Raw genomic sequence first — 27,607 nt, 5'->3', positions numbered from 1 at the left:
AACAGGTTGGTTTTGTGTTGCAGTTTGGGCACTCAGAAAGTTTCGCCATCACTGCTACAGGTCCTTAAATATTATAGAAATAGTCAAAATGTAAAGAATTCTCTACCGTGCATAAAGTGCAGAATTAAAGCAAAGCTGCTCTTTAAACATTTGCAGCTGATATGAACAGCAAAATGAATGAAGGTCATTATCGGTACTTACTTCAATTTTTGGTAGGATTTCAAAAGCTTAGCACCTGCGGTTTCATGTTTTCCTTTAAAAGAAAGTGTATAAAATTTATAAAACTAAATATACATACACATGTTTCACAGTTAACAAAAATTAACACTACCAATTTGTTCCCAAAAGTTAAATTTTTTAAAAATGAATACACCTAGCTTTTGATAAGGTTGCATGTGTTCAAGGTACTTTTATATGCTTCTTAATATGATTGTAATGCTTTTTTTTTTTTCAATAAGATAACAAACATGTCATACTTACGTGCCCTGTGCAATGGTTTTCCACAGAGTAGCCCTGATCCCCCTCCTCTGGGGTCTCCTACCCGCATTCTGATGACGATTCTGATGAGAAAGAGGATTTATATGGGGGCACTCATGCGGGCTCGCTCCCTCAAAACAGAATTTGGTTGACAGCAGCAGGGGCCAATGGATCAAGAGTGGGCGCAGGCATGGGCGTCCGGAGAACTTTTTTCAGGGGGGGGGGCAACATTTTAAGGTCACCCATGCTCCGCCCCTTTTCAACAATGTCACTAAACTTATTTTGAGTATTTATTTTTAAAGAGCAAACAGCAGCATTTATTTTTAATGCATTTGTTAACCTAAAAAAAAAAGAAAAAATTGATCCTGATTCCTTAAAGCATGTTATACAGCACAGTGCTTTGCAGTGCTTTGCTGTGTAATTTGACCCCCCCCCCCCCCGTATCCCCTAAAATACCTGGCTGATCCTGCCTGGCTATGTCCTTCCATCTGTAAACTGACCACTTTATAACATGGTGGCTGAGCCCTGACACTGTGGTCAGTTTACGTGCCTCCGTCATGCTGTGTGCCCGTGTCTCTCTTTTGTAAAAATAAGCCATTCTTTACAAGTTTTCAGAGCGTCGATCGCTGCTCACGAGACCCGCCGCCTCTCTCCTCCTCTCCCCCTCCCCTCCCGAATGACATCAGTGAGGAATCCTTGGCCCCACCATTGCAGGCAGCTGTCAGATGGGGAGAGGAGAGAGCTGGCGGGTCACGTAAGCGGTGCTAGGCCCTCTGAAAACTGGTAAAGAACGGCTTATTTTTTAAAAAACATAGACACAGGGGCATACAGGATTATTAAACAGACCAGACATGATGGTATAAAATGGCTTAACAACCACTTAAAAGGGGAACTTGAGATTCCAGGGGGGGGGGGGTATTTTTGCCCCCCCTTGCCCCTACCTGCGGACGCCCATGGGCGCAGGTATATATAAGGGGGTGGGAAGATTCTGTGACAGAAAGTTTTTTCCTTAATGCATAGAATGAATTAAGCTAAGAAAAACCTTTTGGCTTTATAACCACTTGAATTCTCAGAATTCCTTACAGTCTATTTTCCCATAAAAAGGCTTCCATAACATTTCCATTAGGCTTGTATTTTTTGGCAGGCTGTACTGACTTACAAATCTGGGTAGTGCTGGCAGGCAGCGGATCTCCAAATTTACTACAAGTCTATAGTAAATGCAGTTCAGTTTGGCTTTTGGACTAATTGTGGTGTCACTACTGAGCTTCTGCTCTCACACATAATTGTAATAGTCAATGGTCTTACAAAGTAGGCCATTCCCACTTAGGTACAATTCTCATTCTATAGCAGTAATCGGTAGGAGGGCTCACCTAACATTAGCAGTTTTTCCTTCTGTGTTAGCAGGCTGGTCCACTACTAACTGGTAGTACATATAAATAAATAAGGAGGACTACTGTCTACCAAGGAAGTCACATATGTGGAACACTATGGTTGAAGTAAAAAACAGCTTTATTGAAAAAATACCACATTGCAAACAAAAAGCAACAGTTTATTGGCCTTCACCACACCTATATTAAAATCAAAGGCATCGTTGTCTAAAGGGGGTAGCAGTTGTGCATGCAACCATTCATACACACAGTCACTCAGACTCAAGCAGAGGTATTCTTGCAGTAAGTGTGGCATCATTCCTAATCTGAAATAACAGTAAAAGATCAAGTTCATCTCTAAGATCACATTTAGTGCTGGTTCAGAGCTCTCAATTATTAGAGTATTGGAGGTATGACTGGGTGTCGGATTAAATAGCAGGTAGGTGTAGGAGGCTTCTATGTTACTATCACTGGGCAGAAGTTCAGTAGCCTTAAACAGTATGCTATACAGCAATTCCTTATAGTCTTCTGTCGGAGACTGGGGCTCCTAGATGTGTGGTGGAAACACAGTGGTCAGGGTGCTAAATGGTGCAGTCAGAGTAGGTAAGTCCTAGACTCCAATTGAACCAAGTGGGGGTAACTCTGGGGAAGATAAAGCTGGGGGAATTGCTCACCACCTTCTGCATACAGACATCTCCCGTTTCAAACATTGCCCCTTCACTCACATTCACTCGGCACCAGCATCTGACCGTCCATTAGGCATACTGTATGTACAAATGATTTTGGGAGAGAGGTAACTCACAATCGAAACATAAGGAGAGCGAGAAAGAGAAGAGAATAATGTGAATAGGAAACATTGCTTGGTAAATCCAGAAATAGGATTAACCGTAAACAGGGGGAATACCCTAGAATTATCACAAGATATGGTTCACAATTGTATCAAATTAAAAACATCCTGGAGAAGCATTGGCATGTCTTAACGGTGTCTCCACTGATAGCGGATATAGTGGGACCATGACCACTAATTACAGCACATAATCCTAATGATTCCCTGGTCCACTCAGAGTATCAGAGAACACCCTAAAAAAAATTGGTTGACTGATCTTACCCCTATTTGTGAAATGCACACCTGTGGGCACTGCCAGATTTGTAAATTAGTCTTGAAAACTGATGTGTTTACCAGCTTTGAGGGGCTTATAACATTTAAAATGAACCAGTTAACTGCTCTACAACTAGGGTAGCATATAAGCTAAAATAGTTGACGCGTTTAACAAATCACATTCGCTTAATCATAACTTAGTTATGATTAAGCAAATGTGATTAGTGAAACGCGCCAACTACTTTGGTTCCTGTCCGTGATGTTCTATGTCTGTTTTATGGAACTGCGAATAAATCAATTGATTCTTTCATGCTGGAGCGTGCTCTTTCTTCTTTTGTGATTATATGCTGCTGGGATTGCGAATCTGACGTGCACCCGACCCCTGATTGCTGGATTGTCATCACTTGAGCGGCTATCTCTCCTCTGTACCTTAGCTTATAAGCTGATTTGTCCCTGCAATAAAATTTATGTTGGGAAAACAAATATACAACACTGCATCAGAATTGGCAAACATATTGCCAGTATTAAGAAGAAAGATAAAGAGCGACCCCTGGCGGTGCATTTTGCATCAGGGTGATCCTAAGGGGTTAAAGGTATCTATGTATTAAATCTACCAACCAGAAGAGGTGACTTTGACATTATTCTATATTGATATATAGATTGGGCTCTTTAATCCCTAATGGGTTGAATCATGAATGTAATCTACAAAGCTTTCTGGAGATACGATTTCAATACTATTTGAACAAACCAGTTTATCGAGAAGTAGGCCAATGTATGCCTGTACCAAAACATCATCCAATTTAAGTTTTTCTCCTTACTGTTATGATACTCCTGTATTTCGTAGGTGGAGGGGGTAATCTCCTCTCAAATCTTCCCATCTGCTTTATGCTTTAAGCTGTTCCTGGCCAGCTCCTTTGGCCAAATTTCAACTACCTGCACTTAGTGGTATAGTTTACCGCACAATTCCCATGTCAACACTGTCTTCCTGCCGAGCAATTATCTACTCCCAGCGAGGGACCGGGGGAAGTTGTCCCCGCTGGCAGAAGACAGTGATTATCGCTAGTGGCTATAGCATCCACTAGTGTTAATCAAAGAGAATCCGGCAGGCTGGTTGTACCCAAGTTGCATTGATACGTTCTGGTACATTCTGTCTGCCCATTAATTGTTTAAATCTCAACCGGTTCCTGTTGAAGATTCGAACCGTATATGACCGGCCTTTATGTCCCCTTAAATAGTTTAGTGCACTTTTACTGCATTAACAGGTGCACCTGCTGGGCACACAGTATTAACTGTATTCAAGCTTCAGCCTTTTGTTCTGGCAGTGGGATAGGAACTATCCACCCCACTCCTTAAACACAATAGAGTAGGACTGAGCACCTCTCAGCTATCTATCTCATTCTATGAATGAATACAAAGATTCTTCTGATTGGCAGAGGCAGAGATGCCATCTTATAAGGTCACAATCTCTGTCCCAGCCATTGAGAGGAAGCTTTGTATTCATTCATAGAATACAAAGCTTCCCCTGAATGGATGAGCGGCGCACAATCTGGCTCTATTTTGTTCCAGGAATAAGAGGGAAGTTCCCAACTCACTGGCAAAACAAACCATTGTATAATGCATGTAGCTGAAGCTACATGCAGTTAGAAGAGCTCACCCAGCAAGTGCACTTGCTAGTACAGTAAATAGTTAATTTGAGCCAGTTTGACCCAAATTAAATATTTAAAAGGGACATTAAACATGGAGATCAGCTTTAAATGGTTTGTCTCAACTCTCCAACTGCCGCTTTTGTTATACAGGTTGGTCTGTTAAAGAAAGATGAAAAAATAAAAAAGACTTACATGCAGGATCCCCAAGGGAAAATAAAGGAAAAAATAAAAAATAAATAAAAAAAATAAACTATTGCAGCCACCACAATTTGTAATAGATATTTCAGCCACCACATTTAAGGACTGTTAAGCTGCAGCAAATTAATTGTTTGTTTTTGGGTTAAGATATGCTTTACGGATCTACTACCCACAACAGGTGCAATATGGGCAGTGAGAACACATTCTGTCACATGACTTAATTGTATTGGGAGTACAATAAAGAAAATAAGATGCATCCAGCTATGTCTATTATAGAAAATTGACCGTGTGGTTAACACTCTACTGCCTTTTCCTGTCACAACCATTTCCTTTTAAACACAAACTTTTTTGGCTTTATGACTCAATAGGGTATTCTGCAGAATAACAGAACACAAACTGCTAGAGTGATACAGACAGAAACATAAAATAAAGTTATTTTTAGGGTCATTTTGTAGCTCTACCAGCAGTCTCCCACACGAATATAACCTTTACCTGCACATGGAAATTTCTTTTCTCTTTCATCGAAGAACCATTCACCAGTCTTTATTTTAACTTCTCTAAAATATATAAGAAAAAGTGTGATTGATCTAATTATATACTTTAGGCTGTTAAAAACTCAATATATACAGAAAATAGTATTTTTCCAAGGTGTAAGACATGCATTAATGCTGATATGTATCGTAACAGTGTATGTGAAGGGTTGCCAGAGATGTATAGTAACTAAGTAGAACTACTTCACTACTGTACTTAAGTACCAAAAGGCGGTATCTGTACTTTCCTAGAGTAGAATTTTTTTCTCCTACTTCCACTTTTACTTCACTACATTTTTTCGATGATTTCAATACTTCTACTCTGATATTTTTTTTTTTGTGCTGCATAGTTACTCGTTACAATTATAAAAATTACCACTGCCAGAACAGTAGATGGCAGGTTTCATAAAGTTCAAAAAAATGTGTATAATGTCATGTGTATCAGCGCATACGAAAATAAATGCTACTGTATGTATAAATAAAATGGTCTACATATCTGCTATTAAGGGGAAAGAGAACCTCCCCCAACCAAGGAGAGTCACAAGCGTACATAGACCTTTTTTCTGGTAAGAGGCAGGTTTTGCAGTTTTGTTTCACTGGAAGAGTCTATTTGGATATTATTTTGCACTTAGCTTCATCCGCCGGGTAAGGGGAAATCCACAAGGTGGTGGGAGTCTGCACCTATTATTTGGAATAGCACCCGTTTGATTCCTGCACCTTTGAAAATATATTCATCTTGTTTTGTCACATATATATGGTATTATGGCATTATATATATATTGACTTATTATTGACTTTGATTTTATACACTCTTCCTTTATTTCATTATTGGAATATATTGTTGTATATCACATTGGTTTATATATGATTTTGTGCACCAATAAGCTGTGGAGAAAAAAAACATGCAGGGAAGAGAAGGATGGATGCTTTAAAGGGGAAAGGGAGGGACATACTTTATCTGTTTTTGTTTACAAAAAGTTACAGCCAAAGGAATTGTGATTGTCCTTTAGGATAATCATTTGAAATAATAAACAACAATATGATGTGCAAACTTTTGACTTCTTTCTTTAATAACTACATAACACAGTACTTGTACTTTTACTTTCAGTACTTGAGTAGCAATTTTTTTTAAAAAAACTACTGGTACTTTTACTTTCAGTACTTGAGTAGCAAAATTTAAAAAAAAAACTACTTGCAATACTTAAGTACAAAAAATGTTGAATACTTTAGTACTTCTACTCAAGTCACTTTTTGATCGAGCACTTGTACTTTTACTCAAGTATGGGTTTCGAGTACTTTATACAAGTGTGAGGGTTGCCAACTTAGCTCAGGTGGCAATTAGAGCTGGATATTGATTGTGATGCCTCGCCATTAATGGCACCCTATAAAGGCTCGTTCACACCCGAACGCAATGTGGAAAACCCACTTTCTGTGCATGTTTCCAAAACTAACAAAAAGTTTTGGTTTTATATAATCTTTACAACTGTCTAATCAATGTTTAAAGATAGACACATAAAAGTGTTCATGTGAGTAAAGCAGGTCACTTTCTAAAATCAATATGTCTGCATCATTTTTTTTTTCCAAATATTTTTATTTAAAGTTTGCATTTTACAAGCCTCAAACAGAAACAAAATGGGGTAGATTTACAAAGCTTGTATCTAACCCACTACCAAAGTTTCCTTTTACTGCATTGATATTATGTCTTTCTACCTAATATTGTGCATTTTTAATCACATTAACCACTTTCTGACCGCTCACGTTGAGTGTACTGCGGCAAAGTGGCTCGTTATCATCCAGCGACATAGACCTACGTCAGACACAGCGGGAGTCGGGCCAGGGGAGGAGAGGCGGTGATCACCGCTGCTCTTCCCCGATCGTCGGTGATCCAGTGTGGAAATCCGCCCACTTGTGTAAACAAAGTGGGCGGATCTTCTATGTGACAGACAGTCACAGATTACAGGATTCAGCATAGCTGAACCTGCGATCTGTGTCTGTGTCACACAATCCCCCCCCCCACACACACACACGTCAGTAAGCATGAGGCATACATTTATCCCCTTGATCACCAATAAAGTTAACCCCTTCCCTGCCAGTCTCATTATTACAGTAACAGTGCATATTTATAGCACTGATTACTATAGTAATGTCACTGGTACCCCCCAAAGTGTCAAAAATGTCAGTTAGGGGTCCGATCTGTCCGTCGCAATGTCGCAGTCCCGCAAAAAAAAAAAAAAAAATTGCAGATTGCCGCCATTACTAGTAAAAAAAATAAAGATAAAAATGACAAATCTTTTCCATAGTTAGTAAACGCAATAACTTTTGTGAAAACTAATCAAAATTCGCTTATTGTGATTTTTTTTACCAAAAATATGTAGCAGGAAACAAAATTGGCCTAAAATGTTAAAAAATTTAGATTTTTTAATTTTTTTGGGAGAATGTTATATATCAGAATGTAAAAAATATTGTTTTTTTTTTTCAAAAGTGTCGCTCTTTTTTCAAAAATAAAAAATCGCACAGGTGATCAAATACCACCAAAAGAAAGCTCTATTTGTGGGGAAAAAAAGGACATCAATTTATTTTGGGTACAGCGTCGCATGACTACGCAATTGTCCGGTAATAACGCAGTGCCGAATCGCAAAATATAGCCAGGTCAGGAATGGGGTAAAATCTTCCAGTCTTAAAGCGGTTAAAAAAACGCTCATTGAGGATTTTTTTGTCAAAGACATGTAGCTAAATACATTTTGACCTAAATAAATGACAAAAATTGAATATATTGGATATTTTTTAACTGTCAAAGTAGAAAATGTCAATTTTTTCGCAAAAGTTTCGCTCTTTTTTTATTAATATTGCAAAAAATTAAAAGCCCAGAGGTGATCAAATACCACCAAAAGAAAGCTCTGTTTGTGGGAAAAAAAGGATGTAAATTTCGTTTGGGTACAGGGTTGCATGACCGCGCAATTTTCAGTTAAAGTCGCGCAGTGCCAAGTTGCAAAAAGTGGCCTGGACGTAAAGCAGGAAAATCCTCCAATGGTAAAGTGGTTAACATATATGTAAATATATAACAATTATATTTATAGTGCAAGCATGTATGAGTAATTTGCATTTAAAAGACAATATAATCAAATAATCTGTATAGAAGATCTACTATGAAATATGGGGGGGAAAAAAGAACTAAGAAAGAAAGCAGAAATAAAATAAAGTAAAATCCTTTTTATTAGTATTAATATAAAGTAATAGTAACAGTTGCTCGTCTGTAGTATTGTGGTTAACTATATTGAAGATCCTTAGAATTGCCGCAGACACTTGGTAGAGGAAAAATTAGGAAACACTTGGTTTTTTAGTCTGCCTAGAGAATTATTCATATTTGCTTTAATGTATCATTCAGTATAAAGAAATTGTGTCATCAGTTGCGATATTTCCGAGTTTGAAAATGAGTGTTCCATAAATCTTTGCCATTAGTAAAGCAAAATTTTGTAGAGTTAGTAGCTTGTGTTATTGTGTCCATTTTTTCAATATACAGCAAGGATTTCAGTTCATTTTTCACCATAATTAATTTGGGAGCAAAAGGTGATGTCTAGAATTTTAATATAGTTCTGTGAGCCATCTATAAACATAGTGAAGACCATGAATCAATGGCAGTTTTAGAGATCTCCAAATTGTATGCCATGCAACAAGGGTATCCCGTAAAAGTAGATTGTTTTGTAGCTTATCCGGTAGTTTTAGGGTTGCAATGCAGTATAGCTGTAAGAGAAGACACAATTGCTGCCTCTAGTGTCTTATTTGAGTAGTTAGATTTTTCTAATATCCAATCTATACCAATCCTCAAAAGACATGCTCGATTATAAATCCTAATGTTAGGAAGACCTAGTCCTCCTTCACTCTTTGGGAGGTATAGCTTGGAAATAGAGATGCATGTTTTTTTTTTTTTCATCGCCATAAAAAGGATGTTATGACTTTAGTTATTGTTTTGATGTCTGTATGTTTCAGTAAAAGTGGGATTGTCTGCATTAGAAATAAAGGTCTAGCCAAGAAGACCATTTTAAAAATATGAGACCTCCCAAAAAGTGCGATTGGAAGACTCATCCATGCTTCCAACTCTGATCCAATTTTAGAAATAAGTGGTGGGTAATTCAAAAAATATAGTGATGACGGCTCCCTTCCTATTTGTATCCCTAGGTATGTGGTATATTGAGTAGAGGGAAGCAGAGGCCCACACTTTCGGTTTGATGTATTTAACAGCAAAATTTCACTTTTGGAAAAATGTATTTTGAACCCTGTGCAGCCCTTACAGGAATTTAAAAATATTTTGTAGTATTGGCATATTCCTTATTAGATTTGAGGTGAAAATTAAATTGTCATCTGTGAATAATGCTAATTAAAGTGTTAACTCACCTATTTTGATGCCTGACAAGATGGGAGAGTCATTTATGAATGTAGACAAGGGCTCAATTGCTAAGTTAAACAGTAATGGGGACAAAAGACAGCCTTGGCGAGTTCCCTTAGATAATTGACATAGTAACTGACATAAATCCTGAAGTAATTATTCGAGCTGTGGGGGAGGAATACATAATGTTAATAAAATGTAATATAGAGCCTGTAAAACCCATCTTGCTCATCACCATAAAGAGCCATTTTAGACTGACGTTTTTCAGCATCTAATAGCTGTATCTTCATCTTGAAGGGATTTGCCATATTATTTCTGCTAGGCGGAAAGGCCACTATTTTTGAAAGTATGTTGATGTCTAGGTTTATAAGTGAAATGGACCTAAGAGCCTGCCAAAGTAGGGTCTTTATCCTTTTTTGCTATTAATTTTATATATGCCTTAAGACCTGTGGGTAAAAATGGTCCTCTCTCACACGTTTGTGTAGGTTTTTGTAGGGGTATTGGAAATGTAGTGTAGCAGGATTCCCAGCCGTTTTGCTGGATATGGGTACCCCTGGGCTACCGGGTGCAACAAAAGTACCCCTGTGCATGTTCCTCCAAGTGTGAGCGCTAAGACGATGACCAGTCCAGTAACTTTGGGTTTTTTGTATTTAGTTAGAACTTGGATGGGAGAAGGGAATGAGTTGGATACTCCTTTGGCTCAACTACACACAATTTGCTAGGGATAACTGAAAACACTTCTTGACGCTGACTTGACGCTGGCTAGATGCCAGTTGACACTAGTTAATGCTGGCTTGCTGCCTGTTAACTCCAAATTGACCTTGGATTGCTCTCTCACATAAAGAAGTCCTTTCTTTAGCTCCCTTAAGCACTCCTTGCTGAGGTAGCTACTTGTGCTGCTGCTGCGCTGCAAAACACTTCAGGGCCCACCTGGCAGCCTCTTTCTCTCACTTATCTTCAGGGCTTAAAACACTGGCACCCCCTTTCTCTACACCTTCTCCACAGGTTAGCTGGCTCCTGGATCCCCCTTGACCTTCTGGAGTGGTCCCCTTTCCTAGGCAGACCCCTGGGCAGTCTCAAGTACTCACAATACTGTTTTCTCCGAAACTTCTGCCCAGCAGCTCCCCTCGGTCCACGGCACTATAGATCCCTCCTCTGCAGCTCATCTCAACCTTCGTCCTCTAGGCCGACTGCCCAGGACACTCTCACTTGCGCTGACAGGAGGAGAGACAGCCGTCACCCTCCTCCTGGGACTCTGCTTCCCACCAAAGACACTGCTTCATGTGCTCCCCTCATACTTATACCCTATCTCAGGATGCTTTGCAGCAGATTCTGCCCTCTGAGATGGATACAAGCCCTGGAGTGCTATTGGTCAGGTTTCCTCCACTGTCCAATAAGAGACCTCATTGGACACAGTGGGGAGACTCCCCAGACTCAACAGACACCCTTGGAAGCACATGACAGCCTAACTAAATCATCAAGCCCTCCTGATATGCAGACAGGGCCACCCATATGCTTCTTCCTAGCACCTACCTAGGAGGGTGCTACATCAGTCTTGTGTTATTTTAAAAAATTCGGAGGAATACCCATCCAGACTATTGGATTTATTGTAGCCGGATTTTTAATCGTATGTTGGTCTTCCTCAATAGTAATGGGTGCATTTTTAAATGTGAAAATGTCAGTTTGGGTAATTTAATTTGATCGTCAAGTAAGGTGGCAGTTACACTATCTAAGGGTTCTGCCAAATATAAATCTTTATAGAAATCTGATAGTAAATTAATTATTCCGCTTGGGGTGTTAGCTATGGTTCCTTCGGGATTTTTTAAAGCCGATATGTGGGTAGGTAGTAAAGGGCCTTTACTGAGTTTACCTAGTCATTTTCCTGATTAGTTGCCATATTTATGAAATTTTAATGAGGCAAATTATGATATAATATGTCCTTGTTGGTCAGCCTATAGATCAAATAGTCTTTTTGTTTCATGCCAGGCTTTTTTATTCTCTAGTGTTTGTGTTTGTTGAGTTAAATTAATTTGTGCTCTCCTTAGGGCAACACTAGCTTAACCATAGTTTTCAGCTGAGTGTTTTTTAAACTGTGAAACATAAACCTTTTATCTGTCCACTGAGAAAGGCTTTAGCTGTCTCCCCAGTATAGGTTAGGGGTTAATGTGTGGTCACAGTTAGTTAGTTTGAAGTCATTCTAAGCGTTTAAGTGGCACTAGAAATCCTAATTTTTTGCTAAAAAAGAGGAACCTCCACAATCTTAAATTTCCTTGAATTTGTATGTCTGTTAGAGTTGGATTATTGGACTGTGGTCTGATATTAATATGTCATCTATATTGGTCTCTTTGACAAATGGCACTGGGGATGCTGAGCAGAAAAATAATCTATCCTTGAGAAGGAGTTATGAGGAGAGGAGTAAAAAGTATACTTTCTAGCCAAGAGATTTGTTAGCCGCCAAATGTCTGTCGTTTTAAGAAGAGACATGGTTTGGTGTAAGGGGGTAATGGAACTGTAGGAGGCATTAGTATTATTAGGTCCAGGAGTGTGATCTATCTTCCTCTAGATTTGTGGTCGCATTGGAATCTCCTCCAATTATGTGGTGATTTTAAGGAGCTTTCAGAACCCGAGTGAGATCGTAATAGAATGATTTCCTAGATGTATTTTGTGCAAAAATATTAGTGATGGCCATGCTACGTGTGCCAACTTTTAAGTGAATACTTAGTTTACGACCTAATTGGTCTTTTTCTATATAACTGCAGTTATATTATAGGATAGATTTTTATGGAGTAAAGTTATTACTCAAGCCTTACGGTACATTGCAGAGGATCGTTTTGCCTCCACTACCCATAGCTTACGCATGGGTTTGATGTCATCATCTGTAAGTTGTGTCTTCTAAAGTAAAGCTATGTCAGCATGTAGTCTTTTAAGATGTCATAAAACTTTCATTCTTTTTGAAGGAGATCTCAAACCCTTCACATTCCAAGACACTATTTTCATATTTGCTCTTTATCTTTGTAAACTATAGTAAGCAGGGTTTACATTTTTTCCAAGTATGGATGTAGGTGTAACCAGTGCAACCAATTATTATAAAGCGCGTTTTCTTAGAGTACTTATTCAAAACACAGCAATCCCATAACATGGTGTAAGGAAACTTGCATCAATAAACCACTGACATTGATCGACAACGAATAAAATATTCAGTTAGCCAATCTTGACTTCTCTTTTTTCCACATGGATCTATCTCTTCTAAATCCTAGCAGCTGCCGAGACCCCGCAATAAAGATCAATACAGTATCTCATAAAAGTGAGTACACCCCTTACATTTTTTGTAAATATTTTATTATATCTTTTCATGTGACAACACTGAAGAAATTACACTTTGCTACAATGTAAAGTAGTGAGTGTACAGCTTGTATAACAGTGTAAATTTGCTGTCCCTTCAAAATAACTCAACACACAGCCATTAGTGTCTAAACCACTGGCAACAAACGTGAGTACTCCCCTAAGTCAAAATGTCCAAATTGGGCCCAAAGTGTCAATATTGTGTGTGGCCACCAATATTTTCCAGCACTGCCTTAACCCTCTTGGGCATGGAGTTCACCAGAGCTTCACAGGTTGCCACTGGAGTCCTCTTCTACTGCTCCATGACGGCATCACATAGCTGGTGGATGTTAGAGACCTTGCACTCCTCCTCCTTCCATTTGAGGATGCCCCGCAGATGCTCAATAGGGTTTAGGTCTAGAGAAATGCTTGGTCAGTCCATCACCTTTACCCTCAGCTTCTTAAGCAAGGTAGTGGTCACGTTGGAGGTGTGTTTGGGGTCAATATCATGTCGGAATACTGCCCTGTGGCCCAGACTCAGAAGGGAGGGGATCATGCTCTGCTTCAGTATGTCACAGTACATGTTGGCATTCATGGTTCCCTCAATGAACTGCAGCTCCCCCAATGCCGGCAGCACTCATGATGCCCCAGAACATGACATTCCCACCACTATGCTTGACTGTAGGCAAGACACACTTGTCTTTGTACTCCTCACCTGGTTGCCGCCACACACGCTTGACACCATCTGAGCCAAATAAGTTTATCTTGATCTCATCAGACCACAGGACATGGTTCCAGTAATCCACATCAAGCAACAAGTCTGCTTGTCTTCAGCAAACTGTTTGCGGGCTTTCTTGTGCATCATCTTTAGAAGAGGCTTCCTTCTGGGATGACAGCCATGCAGACCAATTTGATGCAGTGTGCGGCGCATGGTCTGAGCACTGACAGGCTGACCCCCCCACCCCTTCAACCTCTGCAGCAATGCTGGCAGCACTCATACGTCTATTTCCCAAAGACAACCTCTGGATATGACGCTGAGCGCGTGCACGCAACCTCTTTGGTCGACCATGGCGAGGCCTGTTCTGAGTGGAACCTGTCCTGTTAAACCGCTGTATGGTCTTGGCCACCGTGCTGCAGCTCAGTTTCAGGATCTTGTCAATTTTCTTATAGCCTAGGCCATCTTTATGTAGAGCAACAATTCTTTTTTTCAGATTCTCAGAGAGTTCCTTGCCATGAGGTGCCATGCTGAACTTCCACTGACCAGTATGAGAGAGTGAGAGCGATTACACCAAATTTAACACATCTGCTCCCCATTCACACTTGAGACATTGTAACACAAACGAGTCACATGACACCAGGGAGGGAAAATTGGCTAATTGGGCCCAATTTGGACATTTTCGCTTAGTGGAGTACTCACTTTTGTTGCCAGTGGTTTAGACATTAATGGCTGTGTGTTGAGTTGTTTTGAGGGAACAGCAAATTTACACTGCTATACAAGCTGTACACTCACTACATTGTAGCAAAGTGTAATTTCTTTAGTGTTGTCACATGAAAAGATATAATAAAATATTTACAAAAATGTGAGGGGTGTACTCACTTTTGTGAGATACTGTATATGTGAACTCTGGGGTCTAAGACTTTTTGTATATATTTCAAAACATTGTATAACCCTTAAACATTCGACACAAATTTTCTGTAAATAAAACAAACATATCTTATATTATTAGAAATCTACTTTAGGCAAAAAACAGGTATTAAGGATTGTAACAGTACTGAAGATGTGCTTCTGATATTTTCAATATAGTAAAATGTCTTGTCACTACCACAAATTTACCCCTAGGTGGTTAACCACTTCTGGACCGGAAGGTTTTCCCCCTTAATGACCAGGCCATTTTTTTCGATTCGGCGCTGCATTATTTTAAGTGACAATTGCACTGTCGTGCGATGCTGTACCCAAATAAATTGATATCCTTTTTTCCCACAAATAGAGCTTTCTTTTGGTGGTATTTGATCACCTCTGCAATTTTTATTTTTTGCCCTATTAACAAAAAAAGAGTGACAATTCTGGAAAAAAAACAATATTTTTCACATTCTACTATAATACATTCCCAATAAAAAAAAATTAAAAAATCAAATTTTTTCATAATTTTAGACCAATATGTATTCTGCTACATATTGTTGGAAAAAAAATACCAATAAGAGTATATTGATTTGTTTGCGCAAACGTTATCGCGTCTACAAACTAGAGGAAAGATTTATGTCATTTTTATTTTTTTATTTTTTTACTAGTAATGGTGGTGATCAGCAATTTTTATCAGGACTGTGACATTGCGGTGGACAGATTGGATACCTAACTGACATTTTTTTACACTTTTGGGTGGAACAGTGACATTACTTCAGTAATCAGTGCTAAAAATACGCACTGTTACTGTACTAATGACACTAAAGGGGTTAACACCAGGGGAGATCAAAGGGTTAAATGTGTCCCTAGGGGGTGCCTTCTAAGTGTGTGGGGGATGGGCTTATGGAATAAACGCAGAGACCTGTATTCCTAAATAGGAGGAACACAGAAGCCCTGCGTTCATTGCTGACAGAACAGCGGTCTGCTGTGACGTCACCTCCGTGTTTACGGCCGTAGCCGGAGGTTCTACAGTGTATTGCTTTTGCTCGTTTGTTGCTATTTGATTGTAAGTGTATCTTTTATTGTAATTAAACTGGTTTTGAAGTTACTGCACCATGAGCGTCTCATTTTATATCCTATGAGGCGGAACGGCTTGGAGTGAGCATATTGTGCAGCTGAAGATCGTTACTGGATTGGGAGATCGATGTACTGTGAAGATCAGTGATTACATGCCTGCAAGAGAGGAGAGAGGTCGGAAGCCCAGTTCAAAGGAAAGCAATCGGCTTGTTTGGATTACACACATGTGCAGATAGTGTGTATGGGAGGTAAGCGGCCACTACACACCTGTTTGTTGGAGATTGGATCGATATCCAGATTATTGATGTTATATTTTACGATTGCTTGATCCTTTGAAAATTTATTTCATTCATCTTTGATTGTATATTGGACACTGTGGGATTTTCTCAGACACTTATATTTTTATACACAACTTTTTTTATGAATTGTTTTATGAAATATTTTCAGGAATTTTTTCATCACATATCGGTCATCAACGATTACATTGATCATCACCCTTTTTCATCTATTGCATTGATTTTGTGATTGCATTATATATATATATTTTTTTGAGGACTTTATTTATGCACAGTCTTTTCAGAGTCATCCACTGAAGATCTTTTGTGTATAGGCTCGCTTTTACAGTTTTACATTGAGGATTGATTTTACTTCGACATTTTTGCATCAGGTTTTATCATATAGAGCACTATCCACAGTGGTGGACATCATTATTGTCACAGAGTGTATCACATTTATTTATGATTTGAATTAGCGCCGATTTTTCACACCATACACGCACAATTTAAAGTGAATCCATAGTCAAAAGGGAAGGCATTAAGCCCCTTCTAGTTTATTTTTTTTTTTTTTATGTCTGTGTAACATTAGGGACATTTTCCTACACTTCCTGTTACAGAGACACAAGAGGAAGTTAGAGGAAATCTCCCAAAGTGAGAGGACGTTTCCTCTTGAACCGTTTTCTCTGGAACAAGTATTGGAAGATTTGAGCTTATTCCAGGGACAGCTCTAAACTTTTATAGTACCTCTCATTTTCTTGGTGACAATGGTAAACCAGTGCAAATAGAAGGTTGAATGACACAGACAGCAATTAAAACTTGACAAAGGGTCTAACCCTTACCCACAATCCAAAAAAAAAAAAAGTATTGCCTAGAGATACACTTTAAGGAAGTTTCTCTATGCCATTTTTAACTATTGTAAAACAACCTCCTATCACTCTTCACATCAGGCTAAGAGCAGGAGTTCCTGTATGGTTCTTAAAATGACAAAGAAACGGAACAGCGTGACTGATTCAAAATTGTCTTATCTGCTCATAAGATTAGAGTCATATTTCATGAATTGAGAGGGGTGGAGAAGTGTTTAGCTCGACAAAATGCAGCTATAGCAGTATATTTCAGAAGAATAAAGCAGTGACTAATTACAGAAATGACTGCAGGCTCAAAAGAAGAGCCCCCCCCCCCCCCCCCCACTTTAGAATAAGGCAGACATGTATTCCTAACTGAAAATAATAATTTTTCATAAACAGACAAGGCCTTTTTAGCTGTAAAACAGGGTTTTGAATCAAATTCCTCTAAGCGCCCTTATCAGTGTAATAAATGTTTCCTATGTAAGACTGAGCTTTTATCTCCTATGGAGTCAATCACATTCTATAGCACTTCACTCTGCGAGTTTTCATTACCTTAGGGTCACTTACATGCAGTGCATTTGTGTGCGCACATCGCAGGTACATCATCCCATTCATTTGAATAGACTGCTGTATCTATATAAATGTGGGGAAAGAAGTCCCCAATTTTTTTTTTTTTTTATCAAATTGCGCTGCACCCAGTCTCTTATGTGATTTGGTGCAGCGCAAAAGCACGCAGCATTTGCTGATCCGTGGGGATACCTGGGGCTGCCCTTCTTGGAAAGAAGACAGTCCAAGGTATTTAAAGCAGTTTTTTTTCTTACTCTGCAAGGTAATATCATAATTTGCTAGTATGCATTGCATACTAGTACATTATAATAAACTTACCTTAAAACAAAGCTCTTCCAGTGCCAAGATGTCAGAGCTGCAGGCGCTCCCATCTTCACCTGTCTTGCTTCTGGGTTTGCTGACTCCAGCTCGGTGACTGCCTGAAGCCGCGATGAAGTCACTCCCGCACATGCACGTGGGAGCCGCCGTTCACTGCACAGGGATCTGAAGGAATGGCATGGAACGGACATTCCTTCAGAGCGCATGCGCCACTTGTCACTGGATGCATGTACAGTAAATATCTCCTAAACGGTGTCTGTTTAGGAGATATTTACACTATCTATAGGTAAGCCTTATTATAGGCTTACCTAGAGGTAAAATTTAGTGATGGAAGTTTACTTCCACTTTAATAAGAGGCATGGCGAGTTTTTGAAAGTTGCAATTTTTTGTCGCAATTTTTTGTAAATCAAGAAATTTAATTAAAAATGAATGTTTTCACAATTTTATTTACTGTCACCAATGTAGTATAGCACCATCATATGACTGGCATTGTGGTGATCAAGGGAAAAAAACAAAAATAATTTTTTATTAAATTTTTGAAACTTGTTTACATTTTTATTTTTATTTTTTTTAAATACTCTCATCAGAGTTTTTATTCATGACAGCTTGCTTATTATTGTAATGTATGATTGACTACAGCTAAGCACATGGTACAGGATGACAGGTACCATGTGATAGCTGTGGGCCAATCACACCATCACAATAGCAAGCAATCATGAATGGAAAGCATTTATTTAGGATTGCTTTGTTTACAGGTAATCATGTGGTGTTCCCAGTGATGTGGTGGACACAGCAGTCATGGGATCATGCTGCTGAGCGCACCAATGCACATGTGCATCATGACATTATGTGCCTGCAGCTGCTGCCAGCCAAAAAATACCCCTGACAAAAAACATTGATAACGGTCTGTGTGTGCATGGACATGTAGGATAACATCAGTAAAATAATATGCCAAATATTGCACTAGGATAATAATATACAAGAATATTCTTTCTTCAGAAAATATCAAATCTGAGAAAGGGTATAGAAAACAAAAATTGAATGATAAATGTAATTAACAGTCCCAAGCAGCTAGCATAAAATTCTATTGGTAACGGATGGTAAGCAATTCAATCAAAACAACAGCAGCGCTCAGATAATAGTCCGAAGTCCTCCGGTGAAGTGAGACATGCACATGTGATGAAAGAGGAAATTAATCCACCACTAAGGGGAAAAAAAACACACCGTCTTTTACCAGATTTAGATGACTGCTGGGTTTAGCAGCAGTAAAAACACTCTTGTATGATCAAGTGATCAATGAGTCCAGATTCCTTGGATTCATTGGGAAAGACTCCAACAGTGTGTAGATATAAAAATAAAAACGATCATTGCGCAAGCATCGCTAAAAAACAGTTTTATTAATAACACAAAGATGCTGTACACAGAGTACACACAATATCTCCACACCCACAAGAGTAGTAGCTTTGACTTGTTTCCAACCACTAACATGGCCGACCTCCATTTGCTTGTCTGCGTCAGAAGGAGCTTAGCCACATGACGCAGACACGCAACTGGAGGTCGGCCATGTTAGTGGTTGGAAACATGTCATAGCTACTACTCTTGTGGGACCTTGCTTGTTGATGTGGAGATATTGTGAGTACTCTGTGCATAGCATCTTTGTGTTATTAATAAAACTTTTTTAGCCATGCTTGCGCAATGATCGTTTTTATTTTTATATCTACAAACTGTTGGAGTCTTTCCCCATGAATCCAAGGAATCTGGACTCATTGATCACTTGATCATACAAGAGTGTTTTGACTGCTGCTAAACCCAGCAGTCATCTAAATCTGGTAAGAGACAATGTGTTTTTTTCCCCTTGGTGGTGGATCCACATAGAATAACATGCAGGGGAGATTACTGGCTGCAGAAAAAAACATCTGAGACCAAAAACAGCAGCTGTAAAAACGCCCAGTGTGCATGAGGCCTAAATGATAAGTTCACCTCTCCGAACATGCTACATGTTACACCCATATTTAGGGTGTAACATGTAACATGCTACGAACGGACCGACCCCTGCTCCCTTGACAGCTAGCAGGGATCTTTCTCCTGACCCCCCCCCCCCCCGTTAGCTGTCACAATTTAAAATTGCAGAGCAGTTAAGCCCATTCCACACCACTGCCAACTCAGGACTGCGGTCATACTGAATCATTATTCTTATTTTCTGCCCACTTTCTACATTGCACTGAACTGGGCTGCACCTGTTGTCACCCCCTGCCTGCAGGATTGAAGGACTATCATAAGTGCACCAACACTTAGTTAAGTGGCCCTCCACATAAGCTGGCAGAAGACCAACTTAAAGCGGAGTTCCAGCCTAACCGCACACTCACCTGTCCTACGGTCCAGCGATGTCTTCTCCCTGTGCTCTGCGGCGCCGACATCGCTGATGTGGGCACCCGGCTGTGACAGTTTGCGGCTTCACAGCCAGGTGCGCACTGCGCATGCGCGAGTTGTGCTATGCGTCGTGATTGGCCGGCAATCTTCAGAAGATTGCAGGGAGGGAGGGAGAGAGGAGAACTTATGCTCAGGGCGCCGCGGCGCTCCGAGCGGAAGTGGGAGCGGGTACCTGTCAAAATTAGGTACCCGCCCCCCCCCCAAAAAAAATGACAAATGTGGCATGTCAGGGGGTTAGGACTATTTAAAGCGGAAGTTCCACTTTTGGGTGGAACTCTGCTTTAAAGGATTGGCCCTACCATTCTCCTTACAGATTTCCCCTTATATTCCTATATCTCTTTTGATGTGGACTCAAAATCAACTGTGCTTACCCAGCTGGTTTAGGCCTAGCATTGCCATCACTAGCACACATTGGCAGTATAGCTTAGATATTGTTAGATAAAACCTCACTGCAGCCAACCATCCCATTTTTGGATGCCATTGCTACTGTTTATGCTGGTCTGGGTGGTCTATGCCCCTTTATATCTAGCCCTCACAGCTAGTCATCCTCTCTACTGAACTGTGTTATAACTGTGTCCCTAAACAGTTTCCTGTTGATTTGCAAATGTAAGCTGATTTGCAAAGTGAAATACATAATAATATGAGGAAAATTATTACCCATGAGCATTGCACACCGTACACTTCCACGCCAGACTGTAGTGGCAAACCTGACATTCATGACAGACCCTGTGGCTGCAGCCATTGCAAACAGCCCCTCTGTTCACAATCCTTCCGAGGGTTTTCTGGCAGCGGGCACAAGACCTCTCTTGGTATTCTTGGCTTACACTTTTTGCACCCTTCCATCGAATCTGTTGTAGATGTGTTTTCAATTTTCTGCATCAAATAACAGAAAGGACATGAACAGACATAAATGGCATTGGTACAAATAATCAACAATACCAATAAGAAATGCAGAAACACATACCCAAGTAAAATGTTCCAATAGAACCCTCCATTTAAACACAGTAGGCCTTGTATCATGACCTTCATCAGCAGTTTCAAACACACTCCTTTCTCCAAAATTTTTAGCCTAAGCAGACTGTTAGTTAAATGTAAATGTTTACTTTTTGTCAAGCAGCTTTTAGAACTTCTCACCTCCACCCCTAACAGCTCCTCATCACTGATATATGCCTACTGCTCAGCACGGGGTATTCGAATGTGATCACAGGAAGGATTGAGGTGTCTTTGAAGTGTCAACTGGGTGCAACTCCACCTATCCCATTTGGGAAATAACTGGGTCTCAAAGGACACACTGGAGCAGAGTTTTTTGATTGCACCATTGTGTTAATAAAAGCTTAGAATTGTATATATGTAAGCATTGGCAAAGGAAAGGGTTGCTTTGAAGCTTGGATACGCTAATTTGTGCTTAATTGTATAGAAATACTCTTTAAAGGATTAGTTCAACTTTACAAAAAAACCCTGTCTATGCAGTTAAGTGGTGTCTGCAGATAAAAACAAACAGGGCAGCCCAGACTAAAGTTGAATAATGCCCTTGTTATCAGTGTAGGCCATTTATGTACCTCCTGAAGCCTGGCTGGAATACTCCCAGGACGGTGCTAAGAGAGGCCTAGTCATTACTGCTCCACCATCACAATGAGCTCGCGCTCGCTCTCTCTCCCTCTCGTAGCTCTGAAATCAGAGTTTGACAGCTCACTCTTGTGATGGTGGAGGTGAGCAGTAATGACCTAGGCTTTTCTTAGCAACGTCCTAGCAACATTCTGGGAGTATTCCAATCAGGCTCCAGGTGGTACATAAATGGCCTACATCTATAGCAAAGTCATCATTCAACTTTAGTCAGAACTGCACAGTTTACCTCTATCTACAGACACCCCTTATCTGTATTAGCAGTTTTTTGGTAAAGGTGAACTAAGCCTTTAAACAGGCACTCTTAGGAGGAACTGCAGTGATAATAGGAATTTACCAAGCATTTTCAACCTTTTTAGCTGACTTTTGTTTTGGTATATGATGTTCCAGAGTTGTCTGTAGAACACATAAGAGTTTAATTCCAAAGAATAACATTAAAGTAGTATTAAACCCAAAACCAAACATGTAATATATTGCAGCTTATCAGCAAAATTTCCCTTCTGTTTTCACCTGGTAATCTGGCCAGTAACACATCTCCTGTATTAGAGTGCCCCCACTCTGGATGAAGGAGCACAGGGGGCACCTGGGGCAAAGGAGTGTTAGATGAGCTAGCAGATTAAAATACACTAACAAATTGAAACCAAGCACCAGCTTACACTTAATATTCAGTTACAGCAAACAGTTTGTTTCTTTTGAAATAAGGGTTTTACATGAATAAATACAAGCTGACCACTGTAAGCACCCCTGGCAGTGGTAAATGGGTATCACCCCTGTAATCGGATACATCTGGAACAGAGTTTGGTTCTTTTGAAAAGCAACAGACTTACTGGCTGGAACACTAGATGAAAACAAAGGAAAGAAAGCACAAAAAGAAAACAAATGCAGCCATTGCATCTAATAATTGGTATGCTGCAATAAAAATGTTTGCTTTTGGGTTTATTACAGCTTTAATCCTTTTTGGATCATCAGCTGAATTGGGCCAATACACAGTTGGTTTTCAGTTATTGCTCTGTATGCAGTATAATTATGTAAATGTTGTTATGTTTTTGGCGATCCAGTGACAGGTCTCCTCTACGGCACATAGCTGCCAGTACTTTTGGGTTACACCAAGGGCATACTGGTGATCTAGCTAATAGGGAAACAGCGCTCATAATTGGTGTCTGCTTCAAATGCTGAAGCAACATGCAGCTCAGTGTATAACATGTCACTACACCTAAGCTAAGCCCCTCCCCCTTCATGCCTCCAGTGTCTATCTCCTGTGTTCCCCATACATTTCAGTGACAGTGAACACTGCAATCCTGTGTCTCCAGTGACCCCTTGTGCTCCTGTGTCATCAGTGTCCACTGAACTCCTGTGTCTCCAGAGACAACTGCACTCCTGTGCCTCCAGTGACCCCTGCTCCCCTGTGCCCCCTGCATCCCTTTGCCTCCAGTGACCCCTTCTGCTCCTGTGTCATCAGTGTCCACTGCACTCCTGTGTCTCCAGAGACCACTGCACTCCTGTGCCTCCAGTGACCCCTGCACCCCTTTGCTTCCAGTGACCCCTTGTGCTTCTGTGTCATCAGTGTCCACTGCACTCCTGTGTCTCCAGAGACAACTGCACTTCTGTGCCTCCAGTGACCCCTGTGCTCCTGTGTCTTCAGTGTCCACTGCGCTCCTGTGACTCCAGTGACCCCTGTGCTCCTGTGTCTTCAGTGTCCACTGCGCTCCTGTGACTCCAGTGACCCCTGTGCTCCTGTGTCTTCAGTGTCCACTGCGCTCCTGTGTCTCCATAGACAACTGCACTGCTGTGCCTCCTGTGACCCCTGCAATCCCGTGTCTCCAGTGATCCCTGCACTCCTGTGCCTCCAGTGACCCCTGCATTCCTGTGCATCCAGTGTCCCCCTGTGCACCTGTGTCATCAGTGTCCACTGCACTCATGTGACTCCAGAGACAACTGCACTCCTGTGACTCAAATCACCCCTGCACTTCTCTGCCACCAGCGACCCCCCTGCAATCCCAGTGTCTTCAGTAACATCAGCCCCTCTGTGCCTCCAATGACTCTGCGTACCCCAGGTCCCCTGCACTAACAAATAGGATAATTCCAAAAGCCATGGGTCCACATGTTTTTAGCCTAAAACATCACCAGCAGGAACATAGGTAACGTTGAAAAGTTATATGAATGTCAAATAACTAATATTCTGTAGAAGTACTACATACAGTACATGCTTCCATGACCACAGATTGTTTTATATGGTTTACCTTCTAGCTGCAGATGTTGAAAGCTGTTTGTACTACTAACTAGCTGGATAAGGAATGTTATACTTTTAAATGCATTCTTTGGCTATAAAGTTTTTGTTATAGAAGCGCAAAAATATATACTGTACATGTACAACACCCATATTTGTACTATGCATAGTAGATAAAAAATATCCACAATACCTTATTCTTTCCTCCTCTGATTTCTGAAGTGCCTGGTCTCGATATAAGACGTCAAGAACCTTTTCTCTTTCGAGTTCCTTCAGCCAGCTAAGATCAAAATCAACAGCCATCTTCGCTCAGGTCCAGCAATATCCCCACCTGCTATTATGTGCTTTAGCTGTAACGCAGCTTTCATAGATGTCAGCACTTGATTGAAGTTACGTCTCTGCTTAATGTGCCATTATCCTGAGACAGAAGAGAACATCTACTCAGCAGGAAAGTACTGAATTATGAAGCTCAACTTTTCCTATCTCTGGAACAATGCAGACAAATCAATACAATTTCTACTCTGTCATTAACAATTCTGGGAGGACACCTAAACAGTCTTAAGATTCAGTTTATCTCTGCTTTTACCAAAGAACGTTTCGCCCATTAGACTCTAAATGCAGCGTGTTTCTTTCCAAGGTAATAAAAACATGCATGTTTAAGAAGAAATAAAAAAAAAAACCTCTCCTATTCAGAAATCAAATAAAAATGTGGTTTCATATTGTTATTTCTGGTCTTAAACCCATAATGTAGCTGTGGGAAACATAACCACTTATTTGTGATAATGTGCCAAGACTAGGATGATATAATGTGCGGCAGCTAAGTGGAGCCATTCATTAGGCACAGCTTGCAGACCAAATGAAATAGCTTCGCTTTCAGCACTCAGCCTCCACTTTAAATGCAGAAAGTTGGTCTCCTCTAGAGTTATAGGCCTGCACAGCAGCAAAGGTTTTATTGTATACAATGCTATCAAGAGGTATTATCATTTCAGATGTATTTTGTGCACTGTGTACCATATTGCTCTTTCAAGGGTAACTCCCCTTTCGTGGGGGAAAAAAAAATAGCAAATAAGGAACAAAAATCACATAGCGTATACAATTGCGAAACAAATCATATTGTAATTGAATGTTATTAAAAATTACCTTTCCCTTTCAATCTACAGCACCTTTATTTTCTGTAAAATGTAATGCAATATGGCTACCTGGTGGTGTTCTGTACACAGAATGTACCCAGAAACATCATTTCCTGCTTGTGTGATTGGCTCACCAATTTTCCCAGAAGTCTGCACTAAGATACAAGTCAGATTTCAGGCATCCCCTGCAACAAAAATGTAATTTTTGGTGAGCTACTCCCAATAGGAACACATCTAAAGGGATGCAGGCCCAGCAGCTTTCCTCATTAGAGATCTGCAGGTGCACAGCTGATTGATCATTATGAAACCACTCCCATTAGATTCACTTTCCCCCATGGATACAGACAAACACACAGGGATTGCTTCAGAATAACAAAAGGTAGGAATTTGCAACAAAGTTTGTTAAAATCCTTGCAATGTACATAGATCACCAAGAGTGGAATGTTTTTTTCTCAAAAAAAGTGGAGTTACTGTTTAAGAAATAATACTCAAAACAAACTAGCTGCATCAAATACAAAAAGGAGCATCCAGCGTGGAGCTTTTGAAACATCTGGGTATTTGCTATGCATAATTCTTCATCAACCACTTTTGGACCGGAAGGATTTGCTCCCTTAATGACCAGGCCATTTTTTGGCACTGCGTTACTTTAACGGACAATTGCGCGGTTATGCGACGCTGTACCCAAATAAATTTTTTTCCCACAAATAGAGCTTTCTTTTGGTGGTATTTGATCATCTCTGCGATTTTTATTTTTTGCGCTATAAACAAAAAAGAGCGACAGTTCTGAAAAAAAAAAAAAAAAAATATTTTTCACATTCTGCTATATAACATTCCAAAAAAAAATAAAACATTTAGAAATCAAAATTTTTTAACATTTTGGGCCAATTTGTTTTCTGCTACATGTTTTTGGTAAAAAAAAAAAAAAAATATCGCAATAAGCGTATTTTGATTGGTTTGCGCAAAAGTTATTGCGTCTACTAACTACGGGAAAGATTTATGTCATTTTTATTGGTTTTTTTTACTAGCCGCGATCTGCGATTTTTTGCTGGACTGCGACATTGCGGCGGACAGATCGGACCTCTAACTGACATTTTTGACACTTTTGGGGGTACCAGTGACATTACTACAGTAATCAGTGCTATAAATATGCACAGTTACTGTAATAATGCCATTGGCAGGGAAGGGGTTAACCCTGTGGGTGATCAAGGGGTTAAATGTGAGCCTAGGGGAGTGATTCTAACTGGGGTTGCGTGGTTTTTGAAATGACCATAGAGACATATGATCCTATATAGAAGGATCACATGGGCTCTATGATCATTCCAGGGAGAAGAACGGTCAGCTGTGCTTACAACAGCTGACCGTTCTTCTCTCTCAGCGGGTAGCGATCGCGGGTGTCAGGCGGCAATCGGAGCCGCCTGACCCGTGCATCGGCTTCCCCGCTGCCGAGTGGGAGCGGAAGCGCTCCACCGGCAGCACGTGCTCGCCCTCTAGCTTTGCGCGCACGATCGATGTAGGTCTACATCGGTTTGGGCAGGAGAGCCACCCTGCTGCAGTAAAAAGGCGGCGGGTCAGGAAGCGGTTAAGAAATAATACTCAAAACAAACTAGCTGCATCAAATAAAAATAAGGCATCCAGCGTGGTGTTATTGAAACGTCTGCTTACCTTCATTAAAGTCTATATACAGCCAATACATTTTTTCAGAGATGTATAGTAACTAAGTAGAACTACTTCACTACTGTACTTAAGTACCGAAAGGCGGTATCTGTACTTTCCTGGAGTAGAATTTTTTTCTCCTACTTCCACTTTTACTTCACTACATTTTTTTCAATGATTTCAATACTTCTACTCCGATATTTTTTTTTGTGCTGCATAGTTACTCGTTACAATTATAAAAATTACCACTGCCAGAACAGTAGATGGCAGGTTTCATGAAGCTCAAAACATGTGTATTATCAGCGCATATGAAAATAAATGCTACTGTATGCATAAATAAAATCTGCATTTGAAATGATAAAAAACAATATGATGTTCAAACTTTTGACTTCTTTCTTTAATAACTACATAACACAGTACTTGTACTTTTACTTTCAGTACTTGAGTAGAATTTTTTTTTCAAAACTACTGGTACTTTTATTTTCAGTACTTGAGTAGAAAAATTAAAAAAAAAAAACTACTTGCAATACTTAAGTACAAAAAATGTTGAATACTTTAGTACTTCTACTCAAGTCACTTTTTGATCGAGCACTTCCACTTCTACTCAAGTCACTTTTTGATCAAGCACTTGTACTTTTACTCAAGTATGGGTTTCGAGTACTTTATACAACTCTGCATTTTTTTCTTTAGTTTTAGCCAGATTAGGGAAGGGTTAAGGTTATTGATTTCCCACCACTTCCTTTACTGAGAAAATAGGAGAAATAGTGAGGGTAAATCTCCCCATTGGGATACAGATAGCAAAAAAAAAAAAAAAACCTG

General features: G+C 40.0%; 1 protein-coding gene across 1 annotated transcript in view; it reads right to left on the bottom strand.

The window, feature by feature from the left end:
- The window catches only part of SYTL3 (synaptotagmin like 3), a 126,721-nt gene that overhangs the window by 62,293 nt on the left and 36,821 nt on the right, over positions 1-27,607 (bottom strand). The window contains exons 2-5 of the mRNA XM_082251790.1: positions 24,199-24,423; positions 20,813-21,028; positions 5,280-5,344; positions 202-253 (exon numbers count right to left, since the gene is read on the bottom strand). Of these exons, the coding sequence (XP_082107916.1) occupies positions 202-253; positions 5,280-5,344; positions 20,813-21,028; positions 24,199-24,308 (443 nt within the window). The 5' untranslated portion in view covers positions 24,309-24,423. The remainder of the gene's footprint in view (positions 1-201; positions 254-5,279; positions 5,345-20,812; positions 21,029-24,198; positions 24,424-27,607) is intronic.

The sequence above is a fragment of the Pelophylax lessonae genome, assembly GCF_965119305.1.
Source record: "Pelophylax lessonae genome assembly, chromosome: 3".
NCBI classification, from domain to species: domain Eukaryota; kingdom Metazoa; phylum Chordata; class Amphibia; order Anura; family Ranidae; genus Pelophylax; species Pelophylax lessonae.
Note: the sequence above shows the minus strand (reverse complement) of the source record. Positions and strands in the feature narration are given on the sequence as shown.